The following is a 19,428-nucleotide window of genomic DNA, read 5'->3' as shown; positions in this document are numbered from 1 at the left end:
ATATCTCCCATTCTGTACTATATCCCTCTCCCAGAGCAAGAGGGGCCTTTAATGTTAATCCCCTAAGCTTGCTGGGCTACAAGACTGCTGTACCTCGTCTTTCTGCTGGTTCAGCTATTCCAGGGTTTTTCCTGAGATGATACTTTCTGGGCTTTCAGAGGTCAATAAGGGAGGGTGAGAGTGACTTACTTCTTACTCAGCCATCCTGGCTCCTGGAAGCTGAAATACCTCAAGCATTTCCTCACTTTGAAATTAAACTTGTATTTTTGTCCTGACTTTCTTGTCTCTAGCCTGCTCTGTCCAACTCCTACCACCTATAGGTTAGAGGCTGGTTCTGTTCTGGTTGTCAATAGCTTTGATTATTTTGTCTGAAAACTTCCTGTTCATGTCTTTTGACCATTTATCAATTGAAGAATGGCTCTTATTTCTGTAAATTTGACTCAGTTTTCTATATGTTTGAGAAATGAAATCTTTATCAGAGAAACTCACTGTAGAAATTTTTTTCACAGTAATAATTGCCAACTATGTATTTCCTTCCATTCTATTTTCCCCATTTATCCTATTCTCACTCTCTTTTTACATGTCTATTCTCGAAAGTGTTTTGCTTCTGACTTTTACCACCCCCAAACTGCCCTCCCTTCTGTCAGCTCTGCCCTCCGCCCCCAATTCTCTTATCCCCTTCCCTTTCTACTTTGCTGTATGCTAAGTTATATTTCTACATCCAACTGAGTGTGTATGTTATTCTGTCTTTGAGCCAATTCTAATAAGAGTAAGGTTCATGTGCTCTCCTCCTTGCTTCCCCCATTTCCCCTTCCACTATAAAATCTATTTCAGGCCTCTTTTATGTCAGATAATTTATCCCAGTTTACCTCTTCCTTTCCCCTTCTCTGAGTACATTCTTTCTTAACCTTTAGTTTTATTTTTAAAAAATAATTATACCATCATATTCAGCTCACATTTCTGCTTTCTGTTTACTCCTTCTAAGTGCCCTAATAGTAAGAAGGTTTTTAGGAGTTATAAATATCATTTTCCCATGTAAGAATTTAAACAGTTTCACCATATCAGATCCCTTATGATTTGTCTTTCCTGTTTACCTTTTTATGATTCTTTTGCATCTTTTATTTGAAGTTCAAAATTTCTATTCAGCTCTGGTATTTTCATCAGGATGCTTGAAAGCCCCCTATTTCATTGAATATCCATTTTTCCCTTGAAAGATTATACTCAATTTTGCTGGGTAGGTGATTCTTGGTTGTAATCCTAGCTCTTTTGTACTCCTTTAATATAGAAGCTGCTAAATCTTTGTGTTACCCTGACTCTGGCTCCATCACATTTGAATTATTTCTTTTTGGCTGCTTACAATATTTTCTCCTTGATCTGGGAACTCTGCAATTTGGCTATAATACTTCTGGGAGTTTTCCTTCTTATGAGCCAATTCTTTTAAAAAATATTTATTTTTAGTTTTCAGCATTCACTTCCATAAGCTTTCGAGTTTTAAATTTTCTTTGCTTCTCTCCCTTTCCCCCTCCCTTAGATGGCATTCTATGAGCCAGTTCTGATAAGGGTAAGGTTCATGTGCTCTTCCTCCATTTCTCCCATCTTCCCCACCACTGTAAAATCTCTTCCATGCTTCATTTATGCCAGATAATTTACCCCATTTTGTATGTTTCTCTTGAGTCTTCTATTTGAAAGTCAAATCTTCTATTCAGTTCTGGTCTTTTCATCAAGAATTCTTGAAAGTCTTCCATTTCATTGAATATCCATGTTTTCCCTTGAAGGACTATACTTAGTTTTTCTGGCTAGGTGATTCTTGGTTAAAATGCTAGCTCTTTTGCCATCTAGAATATTTTATTTCAAGCCCTCCAATCCTTTAATGTCAAAACTATTCAATCTTGTGTTATCCTGACTGTAGTTTAAAGACATAGTTCTTAAGAGTTACAAATATTATCTCTCTATGTACAGATATAAACAATTTAACCTTATTAAATAAGTTCTGATTTTTCTTTCCTCTTTACCTTTTTATGCTTCTCTTGAGTCTCATATTTGAAAATTAAATTTTCTGTTCAGCTCTGGTCTTTTCATGAGGAGAGCTTGAAAGTCTCCCATTGTGGGGCAGCTAGGTGGCCCAATGGATACAGCACCAGCCCTGGAGTCAGGAGAACATGAGTTCAAATCCAGCCTCAGACGTGTAATACTTCCTAGATGTGTGACTCTGGGCAAGTCACCTAGCCCCAATTGCCTCACTGAAAAAAAAAAGTTTCCCATTTCGTTGAATGTCCATTTTTTTCTACTGAAAGATTATTCTCAGTTTTGCTTGATAGTTGGTTCTTGTTTGTAATCCCAGCTCCTTTGCTTCTGGAATATCATATTCTAAGCCCTATGATGCTTTAATATAGAAGCTGCTAAATCCTGTATAATCCTGATAGATTCCTTGATATTCAAGTTGTTTCTTTCTGACTGCTCACAGTAATTTCTCCTTGACCTGAGAATTCCAGAATTTGTTGATAATACTCCTGGGACTTTTCATTTGAGAATCTCTTTCAGGAGGTGATCAATGGATCTTTCAATTTCTATTTTACTATCTGGTTCTAGGATATCAGGCAGTTTTCCTTGCTAATTTCTTAAAAATTTGTCCTTTTTGCCTCTTTTTTTTTAATCATGGCTTTCAAGTAGTCAATAATTCTTTATATATACACACACACACACACACACACACATATATATATATAAATATACACACACATACATATATATATATATATATTTTTTTTTTTTCCGGTGAGGCAATTGGGGTTAAGTGACTTGCCCAGAGTCACACAGCCAGTGAGTGTTATGTATGTGAGCCCAGATTTGAACTCAGGTCCTCTTGACTCCAGGGCCTGTGCTCTATCCATTGTGCCACCTAGCTGCCCCATCTAATAATTCTTAAATTATTTTAATAATTTAATTTAACAATTTAATAATTAATTAATTAATTAGTTAAACTAATTTAATTTAATAATAGTATTAAATTATATCTCCTGAATCTGTTTTCCAGGTCAGTTGTTTTTCCAATGAAGTATTTTACCTTTTTTTCTATTTTTCCATTCTTTTGATTTTGTTTGATTGGATCTTTATGTCTCCTAGAGTCATTAGATTCCATTTCTCCGATTCCCATTTTTATATAATTATTTTCTTCAGTTAGCTTTTGTACCTCTTTTTCCATTTGGCCATTTGTACTCTTTAAGGAATTGTTTTCTTCAGTGGATTTTTGTACATCTTTTCCCATTTTTTTGTGCTTCCTTTACCAAAGCCATTGACTACTTTTTTTCCTGATTCTCTTCTCTAACTCTCATTTCTTTCCTGAATTTTTATTCTACCTCTCCCACTTGATTTTTAAAATTCTTTTTGAGCTCTCCCAGGAGGACTTTTTGGGCCTGAGGCCAATTCATATTTCTCTTTAAGGCTTTGCATGTAGGTGTTTTGACATTGTTGTCCTTTTCTGAGTTTGTGTTTTGATCTTCCCTGTTGCCATAGTTGCTTTCTATGGTCAGGCTTTTTTTTTTTTGGCTCATTTCCAGCCTATGTCATTATTTTTAAAATTGAGCCCTTCTCCTAGGCGTAGAGGAGGCACGGTCCGAACCTTCTTGATCTGAAGGCCTCGTGCACCCAGGCCTCTGGAGCTGGCAGGTAGCCTGTCATGCAGGAGGATTCAGGCCTGGTGGCTAGCTTGTTTTGCATGTGGAGGTGGGGAAGACTGGGGATGGTGGCTGGCCTGTTGTGCTGGGGGTAGAGGCCTTATAGCTGGCCTTCAGTGCTTCTGGCCTGCTGAGCCAGGACCAGGGCCTCAGTTGCTGATCTGTCTTGGGACTAGGCTTGCACAGATACTGCCTGTGCTGGGCTGTGCTTCCCTTTTACCCAAGTAAGACACACCTTTCCAATAGTCCTTCTAAGTTATCCTGGCCTGGAAAATGGTTTCATCCTGTCCTTTTGTGGGTTCTGTCACTCCAGAATTAGTTTTGAGGCGTGATTTAAAGTTGTTTCAAGGGAAATTGAGGAGAGCTCAGGCAACTTCCTGCCAACAATTTTCTCTGCCATCTTGGCTCTGTGTCCTTCAGTGTCACTCTTTGTATCTAAATCATGTACCCTTTTTGAGCTTATTCCCAACCCTTTGTCAAGGAATTATGTCTTATTCTTGCCCCAGTAACTGGGATCTTTGGGTTTTTTCCTAGATTACTGTGCTCATTTACTTATGCACATTGTGTACCCAATCTATTCCAACCAGATCAACTTCTCTATTTCCTTCAAAGCACCAAATTGTTTTGGACAATTACAGTTGTGTAGTATGGTTTGAGTTTAGGTAGTATTAGACCCTCTTCCTTCTCACTTTTTCTTTTCATTGATTCTCTTGATATTCTTGATCTTTTTGTTCCTCCACATGATTTAATTGGTACGGCACTGAATAAGTGTATTAATTTAGGTAGTATTGTCGTTTTATTTACATTGCCTCAGCTTAACCTTCCTAATTTTAAAAGACTCTGAAGATCTATGTGCTATAACTCTTTTGCATTAATGAGTTGAGAGAGATGCCCATGTTCCAGTATTCTTGATCCTGTTTTTTTTTTTTTAATGCAGTCTACTTACTAGTTAGGTTTGGCATAAAGACATTGAGGAAAGAAACATTTAGGCTACTCTAGAGTTCAGAAAAGGACAGGAGCAGTCAAGCATATCTTCTTTGCTATTTTCCAGCCCCATCTTAACTAGCTTAATGTCAGTCACAGATGAATGGCCCAAGAAAAACCTACTGTTAAAAAAATGTATTTAGATTTTTTTGTTGTTGTTTTTAGTTAGATTACCTGAGTTGGGGCTCCTTGTGAATGCAAATTAGCTCCTTAGCTCAGTCAGTGAATTGCCTGGGGCATTGAGATATTAGGCATATTGCTCAGGGTGACCCAGACAGTATGGGTCATAGTGCTGGACTTGAACCCAGGTCTTTTTGACTCTGAAACCAGGCACACTATACTCTTCTTCCTCTCATCTATTTAGTACCATTATAAAATTATAAAAACATTCTATAATAACATGTGATAGATAATAGTTGACATGTATGTAACACTTCACATTTACAAAGCACTTTACTCAAATATATGAGATAGGTAGCAGGGTAAATATTGTCATCTCCATTTTATAGATAAGAATACTGAGGTTCAGAGAAGTTGAGTGACTTATCCAGTGTCACACAGGTAGTAACTGGTGGAAATAAAACTCAAACATGTCCTGCAAAGTACTCCAAATTACTTTGCCTGTAGTTGGTAACATAGCAATTACCCAATAATATAGGATGATATTACATGCTCAGATATGCAACCCCTCCCTCACTTCCTATAGAATAATAATTATTAAGTGAGTGGTGTACAAGGGACCACTGAGCCTTTTATCAAGGGGTCCACAGCATCCAAGGAAGATTTTTTGTTCCATTTTTAAAGCTCTTTAAGCTCCATGTCCTCTATTAGTGTCCTTCAATATTTTCATTTGGAGATCAAAAGGTCATTCATCATTTATTTACTCAATCAACAAATAATTATGGTAAGCTAGGAAAGGCATTGGGATAGTTACAAAAATAAATTAAAAAGACATGTAACTACAACTAGAAAAAATACATACATGATGTATGTATTGTATATGGAGGCTCTTAACATACTATCTTTTCTGTGTACATTTTGTCTCCAAAATTATATGTGTGTGTATATATGGATCAAATTATATATATGTGTGTGTGTATATATATATATATATATATATATATTATGTATATATATATATAATAGATATAATTTTATATTATGTATTATAGAAATAGATAATGTATGGTCATATATATTTAATTTCACCCATATAAGCCCATTATATAGGAGACTAGGGTAATATTACTGTTTCCATCTTACAAATGAAGAAACTGATGCTCAAGATGTTTAAGTGACATGCCTACGGTCGCACAATTAGTAGGGAAAGATTACTTATGTTGCATGGAATCAAAGAAGCATAGGACAGAGGAACACGTGCAGGATTTATAGCCAGGTGACCTTGGCTTGAATATGACATTAATGCCTTGCATATAACACTAATTAGCATGTGAAACCATGGGCAGGCTACCCAGCCTTTCTCAGATTCTTTTTTTCTCATGTATAAAGTAAATATAATAATTGTACTCCCTATCTAGAAGGGCTGCTGTGAGGAACGTCAAGAAACAATGGAAATGCAAGTATTATTCATGGTGGAGCTAAAAAGAGTTACTTTGCCTACTGTTCTATTGAAAGGAGCTTTCAATAGAATCCTGAAGTGAAACTAACATCAAATTGGTCCTGAGGCTCACCAAGTTGCCCTGCATTTGAGGAATGTGGGTAGGGGTGCCCATACTTTAAAGAAATAAAGAACAAAAGATATATTTTTAGCCAGTTTGTCAGTCATTGAATAGCAGTAGATTTTAGTTGCCTCGAGAAAATGTTGTGTAGGCATGGGCCATTCCCAAAACCTGTCTTACTAATTTTAATCTCTTACTTTATTTACTCTCTTCCACCTCCAGCTTTTTATTTCATCTTCTCCAGATTCTATACTTTTTTCTTTTCTGTGTCTATTTTTTGTCTCCACTCACCCCAATTCTTCAACAAATCTTTGGAGGATTTTTAATAATTTTGTAGGTTTTGTCTCTTAAATCTATGTCATAGCTGCTAGATATATTCTCTTTTTGTTTTCAATAGGACGATTATTATAAAGCAAAACTGTGGTATAATGAAATATGTCTAGCTAACCAAGAAGATTTTGAAGGTAAATTTCTATCAAATACATTTGTATATATATTATAATCTAAATAAAAATAAGAGTTCATAATAATGATGTATTACTATGCTTGAGCTACTTGGCAAAATCTAAAGTCTTGAATAATATTCACTAATAAGTACATATTGTAAGATGGTTTTGAAGCTTAAAAATTATAATCCCAAGTGCATTAACTACTTCAACTGTATAGTCTTTATAAATGTAGATTATACCTATAATTTGTCACTTTCTGCTTTCCAGATGATTACATTGCTATCATCTTTGAAAGAAGTAGGAGCATGAGTCAGGTAAACTATTACCTTAAAAGAAGGTAAGAAATTTGGTTGTGAATGCTTTTTAAAAAGTAGGCAACCTATAATTGAGAAAAATGTCAGTTTTCCTGATTAGAAAGCTTATCATTCTTTGTTCCTAATTATGAAAATTTTGCACTGATTAGGTTAAGAATATGTCAGGATGTTAATAAAGCACTAACTAGAGGTGTCCAGATATTAATAAAACACTAATTAAATGAATTTTTCCATTATGGAATGAGATAGTCTGCAACACTCATTAGACTTGCTTCATGTTTGCAAATAGGCTTAGTAATAACTCATGTTTTTAAGATCAAACCAGGACACAATAGAACAATTGTGTAGTTCACAGGCCAATCAGGCCAGTGATGTCAAATAGGGCATCTTATATCTCTAACTTTTATTTCTTTTTTTTTTTTTGTAGCCGACTATTTGTTTCTATAGTACTCCTCCATTTTCTAAGTGGGAAAGTTGCGTCCCCCGTAAGAGAAAACAAAGGAAAAAATATGATGCTCATCTGTTGGCATTTCTTATTGACTATGAAATGGAAAATGCCATCTACCTTTTTGAAAAAAAGGTGTGTTCTGTAATCTCAAGGTGATTTCTTTTTTCTTTTTTTTTTCTGGGGAAATCTCGTAGCCATGAAAATTCACAAAATTGTTTCCAAGTTTAAGTTTATGCTTCGTGGCAATATTATATAGTTAAATTGCAAGATGAATAATCCTACACAAATGTATTTTTAAACATTCTTCACCTAGAATCAGAAATTTAGAATTAGAGAGAACTTGAAATCATCTAGTCCAACCCTTTCCAAAAATTGTATCCAGTTAGATGATGCTTAGGGCAGCTAGTTGGTACAGTGGATAGAGTATTGGGCCTGAAATCAGGAAAATTCCTCTTCTTGAGTTCAAATCTGGCTTCAGACACTTACTAGCCAAGTGTCCCTGGGCAAGTCACTTAACCCAATTTTCCTCAGTTTTGTTACCTATAAAATGAACTGGAGGAGAAAATGGCCAACCATCCTAGTATCTTTGCCAAGAAAACACCAGCTGGAGTCACAAAGAGTCAGACATGACTGAAATGACCAAACAAAAGATCATCCTTGCCAAAGTCTCATTCAACCTTTGCTGGAATTCACTATCCACTAAGGCAGACCATTCATATTTGGGGGAGTTCTAGTTATTAGGAAGTTTTTTCCTTAGGTCACAACTTCACCCTGCCTCCTTGTGATTTCTATATATTGATCCAATTTGTTGTTCTTAAGGCCAAGAAAACAAGTCCAATTCTACCTGACAGCTCTACAATACTTAAAGACAGCTATATCTCCCAATTAAGTTTTCTCTTTTCCCAGGCTAGAGTTGTGCAGTTCTTCAGCTGATATACTGAAGATCAGTTGCAAAAGTCTGAAGATATATACCGCTTGCCATACCCACAGACCTCTCCATTTTGCAAAAGAATGGAGTGTTTTCTCATGCCTCTTCTTAGAGGCCATGCTTTTCCTTTGTAATATTGTGACATTCACTTTTGATTGTATTGTAGTGGTTCTTTTCATTTATATTGCTGTAGTTAGCTGATTTTCCAAAAGCCAGATTCAGGATTTTTTCTTTATCCCTATGAGATTTCACATGTCAACTCATTTATTTTTGCAGTTTCTTTAGAATTCTTTTTTTTTTTTTAATATTTGGCTAGGCAATGGGGTTAAGGGACTTGCCGAGAGTCACACAGCTAATAAGTGTTATGTGTCTGAGGCCAGATTTGAACTCAGGTCCTCCTGAATCCAGGGTCGGTGCTCTATGCACTGTGCCACCTACCTGCCCCCATTTCTTTAGAATTCTGACTTTATCATCCAACATATTGGCTATTGCTCCCAGCTTTCTGCCATTTGCAACTTGATAAGTGTGCTATGTATGCTTTCATCCAAGTCATTAATGAAAATGTTGAAAAGAGTGGCAGCTAGGTGGTGAAGTGGATAGAGCTCTGGCTTGGAGTCAGGAAGACCTGAGTTCAAATATGGCCTCAGACACGACACTTACTAGCTGTGTGACCCTGGGCAAGTCACTTAACCCTGATGGCCTCACCCCCCAAAAAAAGTTAAAAGAAAAAGACCAAGGAGAGTTCCCTTAGACACTCTACTAGAAACTTCCTTTCCGCTTTACATGAAACCTTTAATTTATCTTTGTGATATTATAGTGGAAAGAATGCAGGAATTATAGCCAGGATATACCTGAATTTGAGTCATAATTCTAACATTTGATAGATGTGTGACCTCAGGAAAGTCACATTACTTCTCTGAAGTTAAACTTCTCATCTTTAAAATGAGAACAATAAATTTGTAATACCCACCTCATGGTTTTTATAAAGAAAATATTTTGTAAGACTTAACACACTATATTGTTGTACCGAGGAGATCAAGATTTAAATCGCATTTCTTTCACTTCCTTACTGTGTGACCAGAAGCAAACACTTCTCTTTTATGAGTCACAGTTTCCTCACCTGTAAAAAGGGAATAATAATATTTAAACCATCAGTCTTTGATCACATTTATTGTGAGTGAAGTCCTGTCTAAATGTAAATCAATTAATAATAATAATTATTATTTAGCTAGGTGGTACAGTGGATAGAATGCTAGGCCTGGAGTCAGGAAGACTCATCTTCCTGATTTCAAATCCAATCTCAGAAACTTACTAGATGTGAGATTGTGGGTAAGTCAGTTAACCCTGTTTGCCTCAGTTCCTCATCTGTAAAATGAGCTGAAGAAGGAAATAGCAAACCACTCTACTATCTTTGCCAAGAAAGTCCTAAGTGAGGTCATGAAGAGTCAGACATGACTGAAATGACTCAACAACAAAATTATTGTTATTATTATTATCCTGTAAAAGTTTTCTTTTCAATCTCTTCATCACCACAATCTCATTCTTCTCATTGTTTTTCCCAGTAGGTTTCATATAGAAATCATCTGGAGGCAAGTCACTATCCTGCTATTCTCTAATATTTAACCATTCTAAGGACTGTTGCATGGGTGGCTAAAATAATAGCTTTATGTGGTTGAATAGAAACATTATAATATAAACTTATCTCCCCTATAGACTTATTGAAAAGATCCTCAATACAACTCTATTAGCAGACAGGACAACAACTCCTTCCTCCATGATTTTGATCTCCTTTGATAAGTCTCTGTAACTGAAAAGTTTTATGTTCCATATAGCCTGGAGATGATGATGATTTGGGATGGTGACATATATTAAAATGTTCTTAAGGTTTTATGAATCTATGTATGCTATACCTGGGTAGGGTAATGATGGACTTTGTCTGTGACAGTAGTCTGGTTCAAGTTCAGTTTATTGAAGGAATAGTACAGGATATTTTCAGGTCTGTGTTATTATTATCATTATCCCTTCACTTAAATTCTACCTGTCCTTCATTATGGCATGGCACTGACCCTGCCACCTCAACAGCTATGTATGACAGCAGAGCACACACTTGAGTAGGCATTACCAAGCTAGAAAGGGGCATGGTGATGAATTGTGTGTGTGCCATTTAGGAAGAATTCTAGCTAAATTTAGAGTGGCTCATATTCAGAAGGTAGCCAGGCAGAGGGAAAGTAGCCATAAACAACTTACTATCTACCTGACCACCATCTACCTTAAACTTTGGGTAGATATTTTCATTGATGAAATCAATCCATGAAGTACTAAAGAATATTATCATCACAATCATCGTGTTAATATTTAATTCTTCTTATCTTTTGATTGTGTCTTGTATTTCTCATCTATATTATCATGTCATTCCAATCATTCAGTCAATAAACATTTATTATGCACCGACTGTGTGCCAGGCAGCTAGGGGGTGCAGTGGATAGAGCACTGGATGTGGAGTCGGGAAGATATGAGTTAAAATCTGGCCTTAGACCTTTACTAGCTGTGTGACCCTGGGCAAGTCACTTAATTAACCCCATTTGCCTCAATTCTTCCTCTGTAAAATGGAAACATACTGGAGAAGGAAATGGCAAACCACTGTAGTATCTTTGCCAAGAAAACCCCATAACAAGTCTATTCAGTCACAAAGAGTCAGATACAACTGAACAACAATGTGCCAGATACTGTGCTAAGTGCTGGGAAACCCACCAGTTGCAAATCTATCTGAATATACTATGATTCAGTCCAGAGCTCTCTGTCTTGTCCATAAGGATATGGAAAACTATCAGCAGCCTTCATAAAATCAAAATATTCTCTGCTCATGCTATTCCTCTGATTTTGCAACTTCATCAAAAAAGTAAACGGATGTAATTTCTTCTTGTTAAACCTATTCTGGCTCACAGCAATCATCATTTCTCTTTTTAGGCACTCATAAAAGTGTCACACAGCGGTTAGGACACTTTAGAAAAAAAATATTCCAACTATTAGGATTATCCTGGAGGACCAGAGTCAAGTCCTACCGGGTTTTTAAAGGTGGGGGAAAAAAAAATTTCAAGAGTGACTGAGCTGGAATGGTTTATGTCCTACAAAGACCACTTAGAAAGGGCCTCTAATTTTTATGGCCCTGGTTAGCATCAAAGCCTTCTTATCTTAGTCTAATCAAAATAATACAAATTAGGAGGCAGAGCCAAGATGGCAGAGTGAAAGCAGTGACTTGCTTGAGCTCACCCCCAAACCCCTCCAAATATCTGTTAAAAAAAATGGTTCTAAACAAATTCTAAAGCAGCAGGACCCACAAAAAGACAGAATGAAACCAATTTCCAGCCCTAGACAACCTGGATGGTTGCTCAGAATGGTATATCGCGCCAGCCTGGTAGAGGAGTGCATGGGCACACAGGCCTCAGTGAAACTGGAGCAGGCCTCAGAGGACTGAATCGCAGGTAGCTGGGGTGGTTTCCAGACTTCTCAACCCATGAATGCCAAAGACAACTTAGAAGGTTAGTGGGAAAAGCCTGTTTCTGCAGTGAGAAGAGCGCAGAGTCTCAGCCCCATTCCTCGAGGAGCTCGGCCCGGGGGAGGTGGCTGCCTCCTGAGCTTCCAGCCTACAGACTGAGGGGGAATCAGGTGGCTGATCAGAGGGGAGTTGCAGGGATCTCTTTGCCAGTGCTGAGGCAGGAATTTCTTGCTTTGCCCGTGCTTGGATCTGGGTCACAGTTCTGGGTGGTGGTCCTGAGTTGAGGAGGAATGCTGGCGTGGTGGAGCCTGTAGTGACTGGGGAGAGGAAATTCTCCTCACAGACCAGAGCACAGGCCAGGAAAGGAGTAAACACCTCGCCCCTTATCATACCACATATCAGAAGAACTGAAAATTTATAGATCCCTAGAAGTATCTCTGAAAACAAACCCCCGAAGCTTGGGACAGTACATTCTCCACACTGGAAGCAGACTCTTACCTTAACAAAGAGTTTAAAACTCAAGTAATTGGCTGGCTGGGATCATGAGCAACTCAAAAGAGTCAGACTATATTATCTTACTTTGGTGAAAAGAAGATCAAAATATACAACCAGAAGAAGACAACAAGTCAAAGCTCCTACATCCAAAGCCTCCAAGAAAAATATGAATCAGTCCCAGGCCTTGGAAGAGCTCAGAAGGGATTTTGAGAAGCAAGTAAGAGAAGTAGAGGAAAAACTGGGAAGAGAAATGAGAGTGATGAAGAAAATCATGAAAAACAAGTCAACAGCTTGCTAAAGGAGACCCAAAAAAATACTGAAGAAAATAACACCTTAAAAAATAGCCTAACCCAAATGGCAAAAGAGGTCCAAAAAGCCAATGAGGAGAAGAATGCCCTAAAAAGCAAAATTGGCCAAATGGAAAAGGAAGTCCAAAAGATTACTGAAGAAAATACTTCCTTAAAAATTAGATAGAGCAATTGGAAGCTAGTGACTTTATGAGAAATCAAGACATGTAAAACAAATCCAAAAGAATGAAAAATTAGAAAACAATGCAAAATATCTCATTGGAAAAACAACTGACCTGGAAAATAGATCCAGGAGAGAGAATTTAAAAATTATTGGACTATCTGAAAGCCATGATCAAAAAAAGAGCCTAGACATCATCTTTCAAGAAATTATCAAGGAAAACTGCCCTGATATTTAGAACCAGAGGGCAAAATAGAAATTGAAAGAATCCACAGATCTCCTCCTGAAAGAGATCCCCAAAGGAAAACTCCTAGGAATTGTAGCCAAATTCCAGAGTTCCCAGGTCAAGGAGAAAATATTACAAGCAGCCAGAAAGGAACAATTCAAGTACTGTGGAAACACAATCAGGATAACACAAGATTTAGCAGCTTCTACATTAAAGGACCGCAGGGCATGGAATATAATATTCTGGAGGGCAAAGGAGATAGGATTACAACCAAGAATCACCTACCCAGCAAAACTGATTATAATCCTTCAGGGGAAAAAATGGTTATTCAGTGAAATAGAGGACTTTCAAGCATTCTTGATGAAAAGACCAGAGCTGAATAGAAAATTTGACTTTCAAATAAAAGATTCAAGTAGAACATGAAGAGGTAAACAGGAAAGAGAAATCATAAGAGATTTATTAAAGTTGAACTGTTTATATTCCTGCATGGAAAGATGAAATTTATAACTCAGTATTGTCAGTATTAGGGTTGTTAGAGGGAAAAAATTATATGTATGCATATATATAATATAAAAATTATATATATATATATATATATATATATATTATATATATATATATTTATATATATATATATTATATATATATATATACATATATATATATATGCATACATACAGATAGATAAATAAATAGATAGACAGACAGGGCACAGGGTGAGTTGAAGATGAAGGGGTGATATCTGGAGAATAAAATTAAGGGATGAGAGGATTATACTAGGAAAAGGAGAAAGGGAGAGGTAGAATGGGGACATTATCTCACACAAAACAGACAAGAAAAGGCTCTTACAGTGGAGGGGAAATGGGGGAAGGTGAGAGGGAATGAGGGAGTCTTATTCTCATAGGATTTGGCTTAAGGAGGGAATACCATACACACTCAATTGGGTATGGAAATCTGTCTTACCCTCCAGGAAAATGGTGGGGGAAGGGGACAAGAGAGCAGGGGGAAAGGGAGTAATCAGAAGCAAATACTTCTGAGGAGGGACAGGGTGAAAAGAAAGAATAGAATAAATGGGGGGGCAGGGTAGGATTAAGGGAAGTAGAGTTAGTTTTTCACAGTGCATCTACTATGGAAGTGTTTTGCATAACTGCACATGTATGACCTGTATTGAGTTGCTTGCCTTTTCAATGAGGGTGGGTAGGCAGGGAGGAAGGGAGAAAATTTGGAACCCAAAGTTTTAAAAACACATGTTTAAAAAAAATGTTTTTACGTGCAACTGGGAAATAAGAAATACAGGAAGTGGGGTACAGAAATCTATCCTACCCTACAGGAAATAGAAGGGGAAGGGGATAAGAGAAGTGGGGGAAAGGGATAGAAGGGAGGCAGACTAGGGGAAGGGGTATTCAGAATGAATGCCATCTTGGGGTGGGGGGAAGGGTGAGATGGGGTGAAAATTTGGAATTCAAAATCTTGTGGAAGTAAATGTTGAAAACTAAAATAAATAAATTCATATTAAAATAATACAAATTAATCGATAACAGGAAAGAGATTTAAAAGCAAAATTTCAGATTCAGGAGTTTATTTTTGTATTGAGATGATTATTTTGTAATAGTGGCATAAGCAAGCATTTCTGTCCTATTATATGTGTGTTTGGATGGTGATGGTAGTGGAAATAAAAATAAGAAAAAATGTGAAATCTCATGACTTTTTTTGTTATATTTTGGGGTTAGGTACAGTTAATCTAAGTCATGACCTAAGAGAGAGTAATAAATGTAGGGTGCATTGGACAAAACATGACATTTCCCCATCTTAAGCTTAGTATACTTTCCTTGGAATGTTAAATAATTTTATTCATAAATTTTTACATTTTTAAAAGTCCAACTTTGCATTTATTTTCAGCTCCAAATTCTCCCACTCCCCTTCATCCTTCCCTCACCCATTGAGATAGCAAGAAATATAAAATCTATTATATGTATGAAATTGTGCAAAATATATTTCCAATCAATCATATTTTCCTCAGGAAAAAGAATGAAAGAGAAAAATAATATGCTTCAATCTGCATTCTGAGTCCATCAGTTCTGTCTTTGGAGGTGGATAGCATTTTTCTTCATGAGTCCTTTGGAAATTGTGGTTGATCATTGTAGTGATCAGAGTTACTAGGCCTTTTAGAGTTGATTATTTTTACAATATTGCTGTTGCTGTATAAATTGTTCTCCTGGTTCTATTCACTTCGCTTTTCAACAGTTAACACTGGTTTTCAGGTTTTTCTGAAACTATCCCTTTCATCATTTCTTACAGCCCAACAGTATCCCATTACATTCATATACCATAACTACTTCAGCCATTCCCCAACTGATGAGCATCCCCTGGATTTCCAGTTCTTTGCCACTATGAAAAGAGCTGCTATAGATATTTTTTACGTATGGATCTTTTTCCTTTTTCTTTTATTTTTTTGGGTATAGACTTAGCAGTATTATTGCTGAGTCAAAGGGTATACACAGTTTTGTAGATTTGGGGAAAATTTCCAAATTGTTCTCCAGAATCATCAGACTACTTTATAGCTTTACCAACCTTACATTGTATACCTATTTTCCTACTCACCTTCTAGCATTTGTCATTTTCCTTTTCTGTCATCTTTGTTATTGTTGTTGTCATTCAGCCATGTCCAACTCTGTGACTGACTCCATTGACTGTAGCATGCCAGGCCCTTCTATCCTACACAGTTTCTTGAAGTCTAAGTTCAGGTATGTTGTTTCTGCAATACCATCACGGAAACTATCATAATACTACATCTCATCCTCTCTGGCTGTTCCCTTTTACTTTCACCTTCAGTCTTTCCCAATATCAAGGTTTTCTCCAATGAATCTCATCTTCTTAGTATGTGACCAAAATAGTTCAGCTTCAGCTTCAGTATTTGACCTAGTGAATAGCCTGAATTAATTTCTTGAAGTATTGCCTAATTTGACCCACTTGCTGTCCAGCGGACTCTAAAGGTTTTCATCAGCACCACAATGCAAAAACATCTGTCATCTTAGTCAATATGATAAGTGTGAGGTGGTAGCTCACAGTTGTTTTAATTTTCATTTCCCTAATTATTAGTGATTTAGAACATTTCTTCATATGACTATTAATAGCTTTGATTTTTTTCCCTCTGAAAACTGCCTGTTTATATTCCTTGAGCACTATCAATTGGTGAATGGCTCTTATTTTTATAAATTTGTTTCAGTTCCCTATATATTTGAGAAATGAGACCTTTATCAAAGAAATGCTGCAAATTTTCCAGTTTTCTGCTTTTTTTCTAATTTTAGCAGCATTGTTTTTGTTTGTACAAAAACTTTTTAATTATATGTAATCAAAACTTCCCATTTTAGCTTTTGTGAATCCCTCTGTTGTCTCATTGTTGTCATTATCTTTAATAAAATTATTGATTGTTTCTATGATTTTTTTTGTCCTACAAATTCTGTAGGATTAGGTTATTTAGTTTCCAATCTATTTTTAATCTACACTTTGTTGAATGCTTTCATATAGGTTTTCAGTTTTTTCAGCATTCTTAGATTTTTCACTCAATTTGGTTTGGTGTGTGTTTAGTTGTTGTTTGTAGGGGTGTGTTAGGAGAACTCAGGAAAAATTCTGGTTTCAGTCTGATACCTTGACTCTGCTCCCTTGTTAAATAATTTTAAAGAAATATGCTTCCACTAACATAAATCACAAGCTCTCTGTGTCTTAGTGAATAGTTTCATGAATTGTGTAGCTGAAGAAAAACAATTTCTGACCACACACATAGTGTCACTACACTTAGGGGTGTCCTTGAATGATGTAGCAATATTTAAAACCTTCCAAATTGATAGGACTTGCTAGAGTTTATACTCTGCTATCATAGCTTTTTAAGAACCCAGGATAACCTCTGTGGAATGATAAGATATCCTTGAGGGAATGAAGTGAAGTATGGATCAAAATGATAGAAAAATCTCCATGACTTTTCCTTTTTGTTTTTTTTTTTTAGAATAATTCTTTTGCTGCTGCAAGGAAATTCCTAAACAAGAGTCCGAAGACTGCTCTGAGATTTCCAACTTTTTTTTTCCCTAGTGATTTTCATACTGTTATTGGAATGGCTTTCCATCCTAGGACTCATTTTTTGTATGTTTTTGGAAATCAGGTAGGTATCCATAGACTTTTCTTGGGCTAATGAATGTGTGTTTTATCCACTTCTGTCTGTCCCTCAGTGAGTCAAGTTGTGGGTACCTCTGGAAGGTTCACTTCCAGAAATAAAAAAATCAGAGCAAGTATTTGGATATCTCTAGCCCTTACAATGCTTCAGTATTCCCAAGAATCCCTACACATGTAGGAGCAAACTGTTCCCAAGATAGAGCTCTTGAGGTTGGTATGCATCAGAATAGGTTCCCCTAGTCTGAATTTTCCATCCCTGGAAGCACTTGGCAGGGTCTGAGATTATAGAGAAATGTCACTCACATTCTTTGCCAACTGGGATTTGGGACTCTAATATAGCCTCCATAATCTCTTACTTTCTTGCTGCAACTTCCGTAAAAAGAAAAAATAGTGAATGACAGTGGCACCAAATGGAGGGTATATTTTTGTCACTCCGCACAGACTTTTACTACCTAACTTACACTGATCCATGCACATACATGTTTATAAGCAATAATTAAAATTTCAAAATAATAATGTTAATTCAGTCACCACTAATTCAGAATTTCTTAAAACTATTGAGTGAATAAATAAGTAGATGAAAAATTACTAAATGCTTAGTATGCACACAGCAGTGTACTAAGTGCTAGAAATACAAATAAAAAAGTGGAAACAGTCCCTGTTCTCAAGAAACTTACATTTTATTGAGGGGGACAATACAAATAGGTTCCAGCCACATCAGGTTGATGACATGGCCATTTTAAATCATTTGGTAATGCCAAGGACTTTATTGTTAAAAACTTAATTTTTTTTTGGCTCTTCATTTGCCAGGCTGTGGGCCAGGCTGTGATTGTTGAGGAGGCAGTGGCTTCGGCACCTGCAGAAGCAATTTAAATCTCCAAGGGAATGCTTCCCAAGATGATAGTTGGGCTAGGTTGATATCAGGATTGGTAATCTGAGGAGTATTGCCATTCTTAGAGTTCCTGGACTTAATTGCTTATTGGTGCCAGTTGGTAAGTGGATGGTGTTGGTGCTGGTCATAAAAGTGAGCACCTTCTCAGTGATGGCTGCGGGACCAGGTTAAAAGTGAGGTTGATGGTCATCTCTCCCAGTCCAAATCAAAGGCATGGTTGAATAATGTTGTCATTCCCTTTCAACTTGCTCCTGAGACATCTGTTTTGTTTACTTATAAATAGAAACCAGTTTAGGCTGAGCCTTTCCCCAAGGAACAGTTCTTCTGCCCTTGTCTCTCCTGGTAAAATTAGGGGTGGTTTGATTTCCCCCAAGGGTAGCACTAATTGGATGGTCCTGATTGAAGATCTGCTTTTCTAGCCAAAATTACTAGATGTAGCTGAGGCCAATAAAGCAATTGACATTCCTTAATTGTCAGAAGGGTGTGATCATCCACACTGAAGACCAACCCACCTTTCCCAGCTGTAGCCAATTATGACATTGTTCAACCATCCAGAACTCCTCCTTTCCTATTTCTCAATAAAAAGGTTTTCCCCCATCTCTTTGTAGTTGCTGTCCTAATTGAGGAAGCCAGTCTTGACCCACTTTATTAACAGCTATATGTGTCACATACATGTTAATAAACTGTTATCCTGATGAGAGAAAATGTGCCTCATTGTGGCATCTTACTCACCGCACAACCTATATCACCATCAGAGTGCCTCACTGCTTCAGCCAGGCTGGCTTGCCTTCCCTGTGAGTTGTAGTTGGTTTACAGTTGTTGGGGATATTTGCCCCTTTCTCCACAGGGATTATTACCTTCAGTGATGCTTACAAAGGCCAGGCTTGAAGCAGGAGTGGTCATCTGGTGGGCACTCATTTCTAGGACTCTTGGATTGAGGGTCTTGGGCTGTTTCCATCAGGGCCTGAGAGAATGTTGAGGTGGTAGCAATTTGATTTGCCTGATACATGCCACTCCCTTTTTCATTATCAGGGTGCCTTGTTGCTTCAACTAGACCTTATTGTTTCAAGAGACCTCAATGGGCCCCTTAAGCTCTAGACAAATCTAACTAAAATATAAACAAGCAAGTAGTCAAAGACCTGGATCAAATTTTAGAAAAGTTATATATCACAGATCTCTGATGAGAAGTCAACAAAAATAGAAAGAAT

At 36.9% G+C, this 19,428-nt stretch overlaps 1 protein-coding gene across 1 annotated transcript in view; it reads left to right on the top strand.

Annotated features, from left to right (window-relative positions):
- The window catches only part of CATSPERB (catsper channel auxiliary subunit beta), a 207,045-nt gene that overhangs the window by 44,529 nt on the left and 143,088 nt on the right, over positions 1-19,428 (top strand). Inside the window, exons 10-13 of the mRNA XM_021004314.2 lie at positions 6,735-6,801; positions 7,054-7,100; positions 7,528-7,680; positions 17,165-17,317. Coding sequence (XP_020859973.2) covers positions 6,735-6,801; positions 7,054-7,100; positions 7,528-7,680; positions 17,165-17,317 — 420 coding nt within the window. The remainder of the gene's footprint in view (positions 1-6,734; positions 6,802-7,053; positions 7,101-7,527; positions 7,681-17,164; positions 17,318-19,428) is intronic.

Source organism: Phascolarctos cinereus, unplaced genomic scaffold (genome assembly GCF_003287225.1).
Source record: "Phascolarctos cinereus isolate Bilbo 61053 unplaced genomic scaffold, phaCin_HiC Scaffold_3;HRSCAF=262, whole genome shotgun sequence".
NCBI lineage: Eukaryota > Metazoa > Chordata > Mammalia > Diprotodontia > Phascolarctidae > Phascolarctos > Phascolarctos cinereus.
This window is presented reverse-complemented; position numbering and strand designations above follow the sequence as displayed.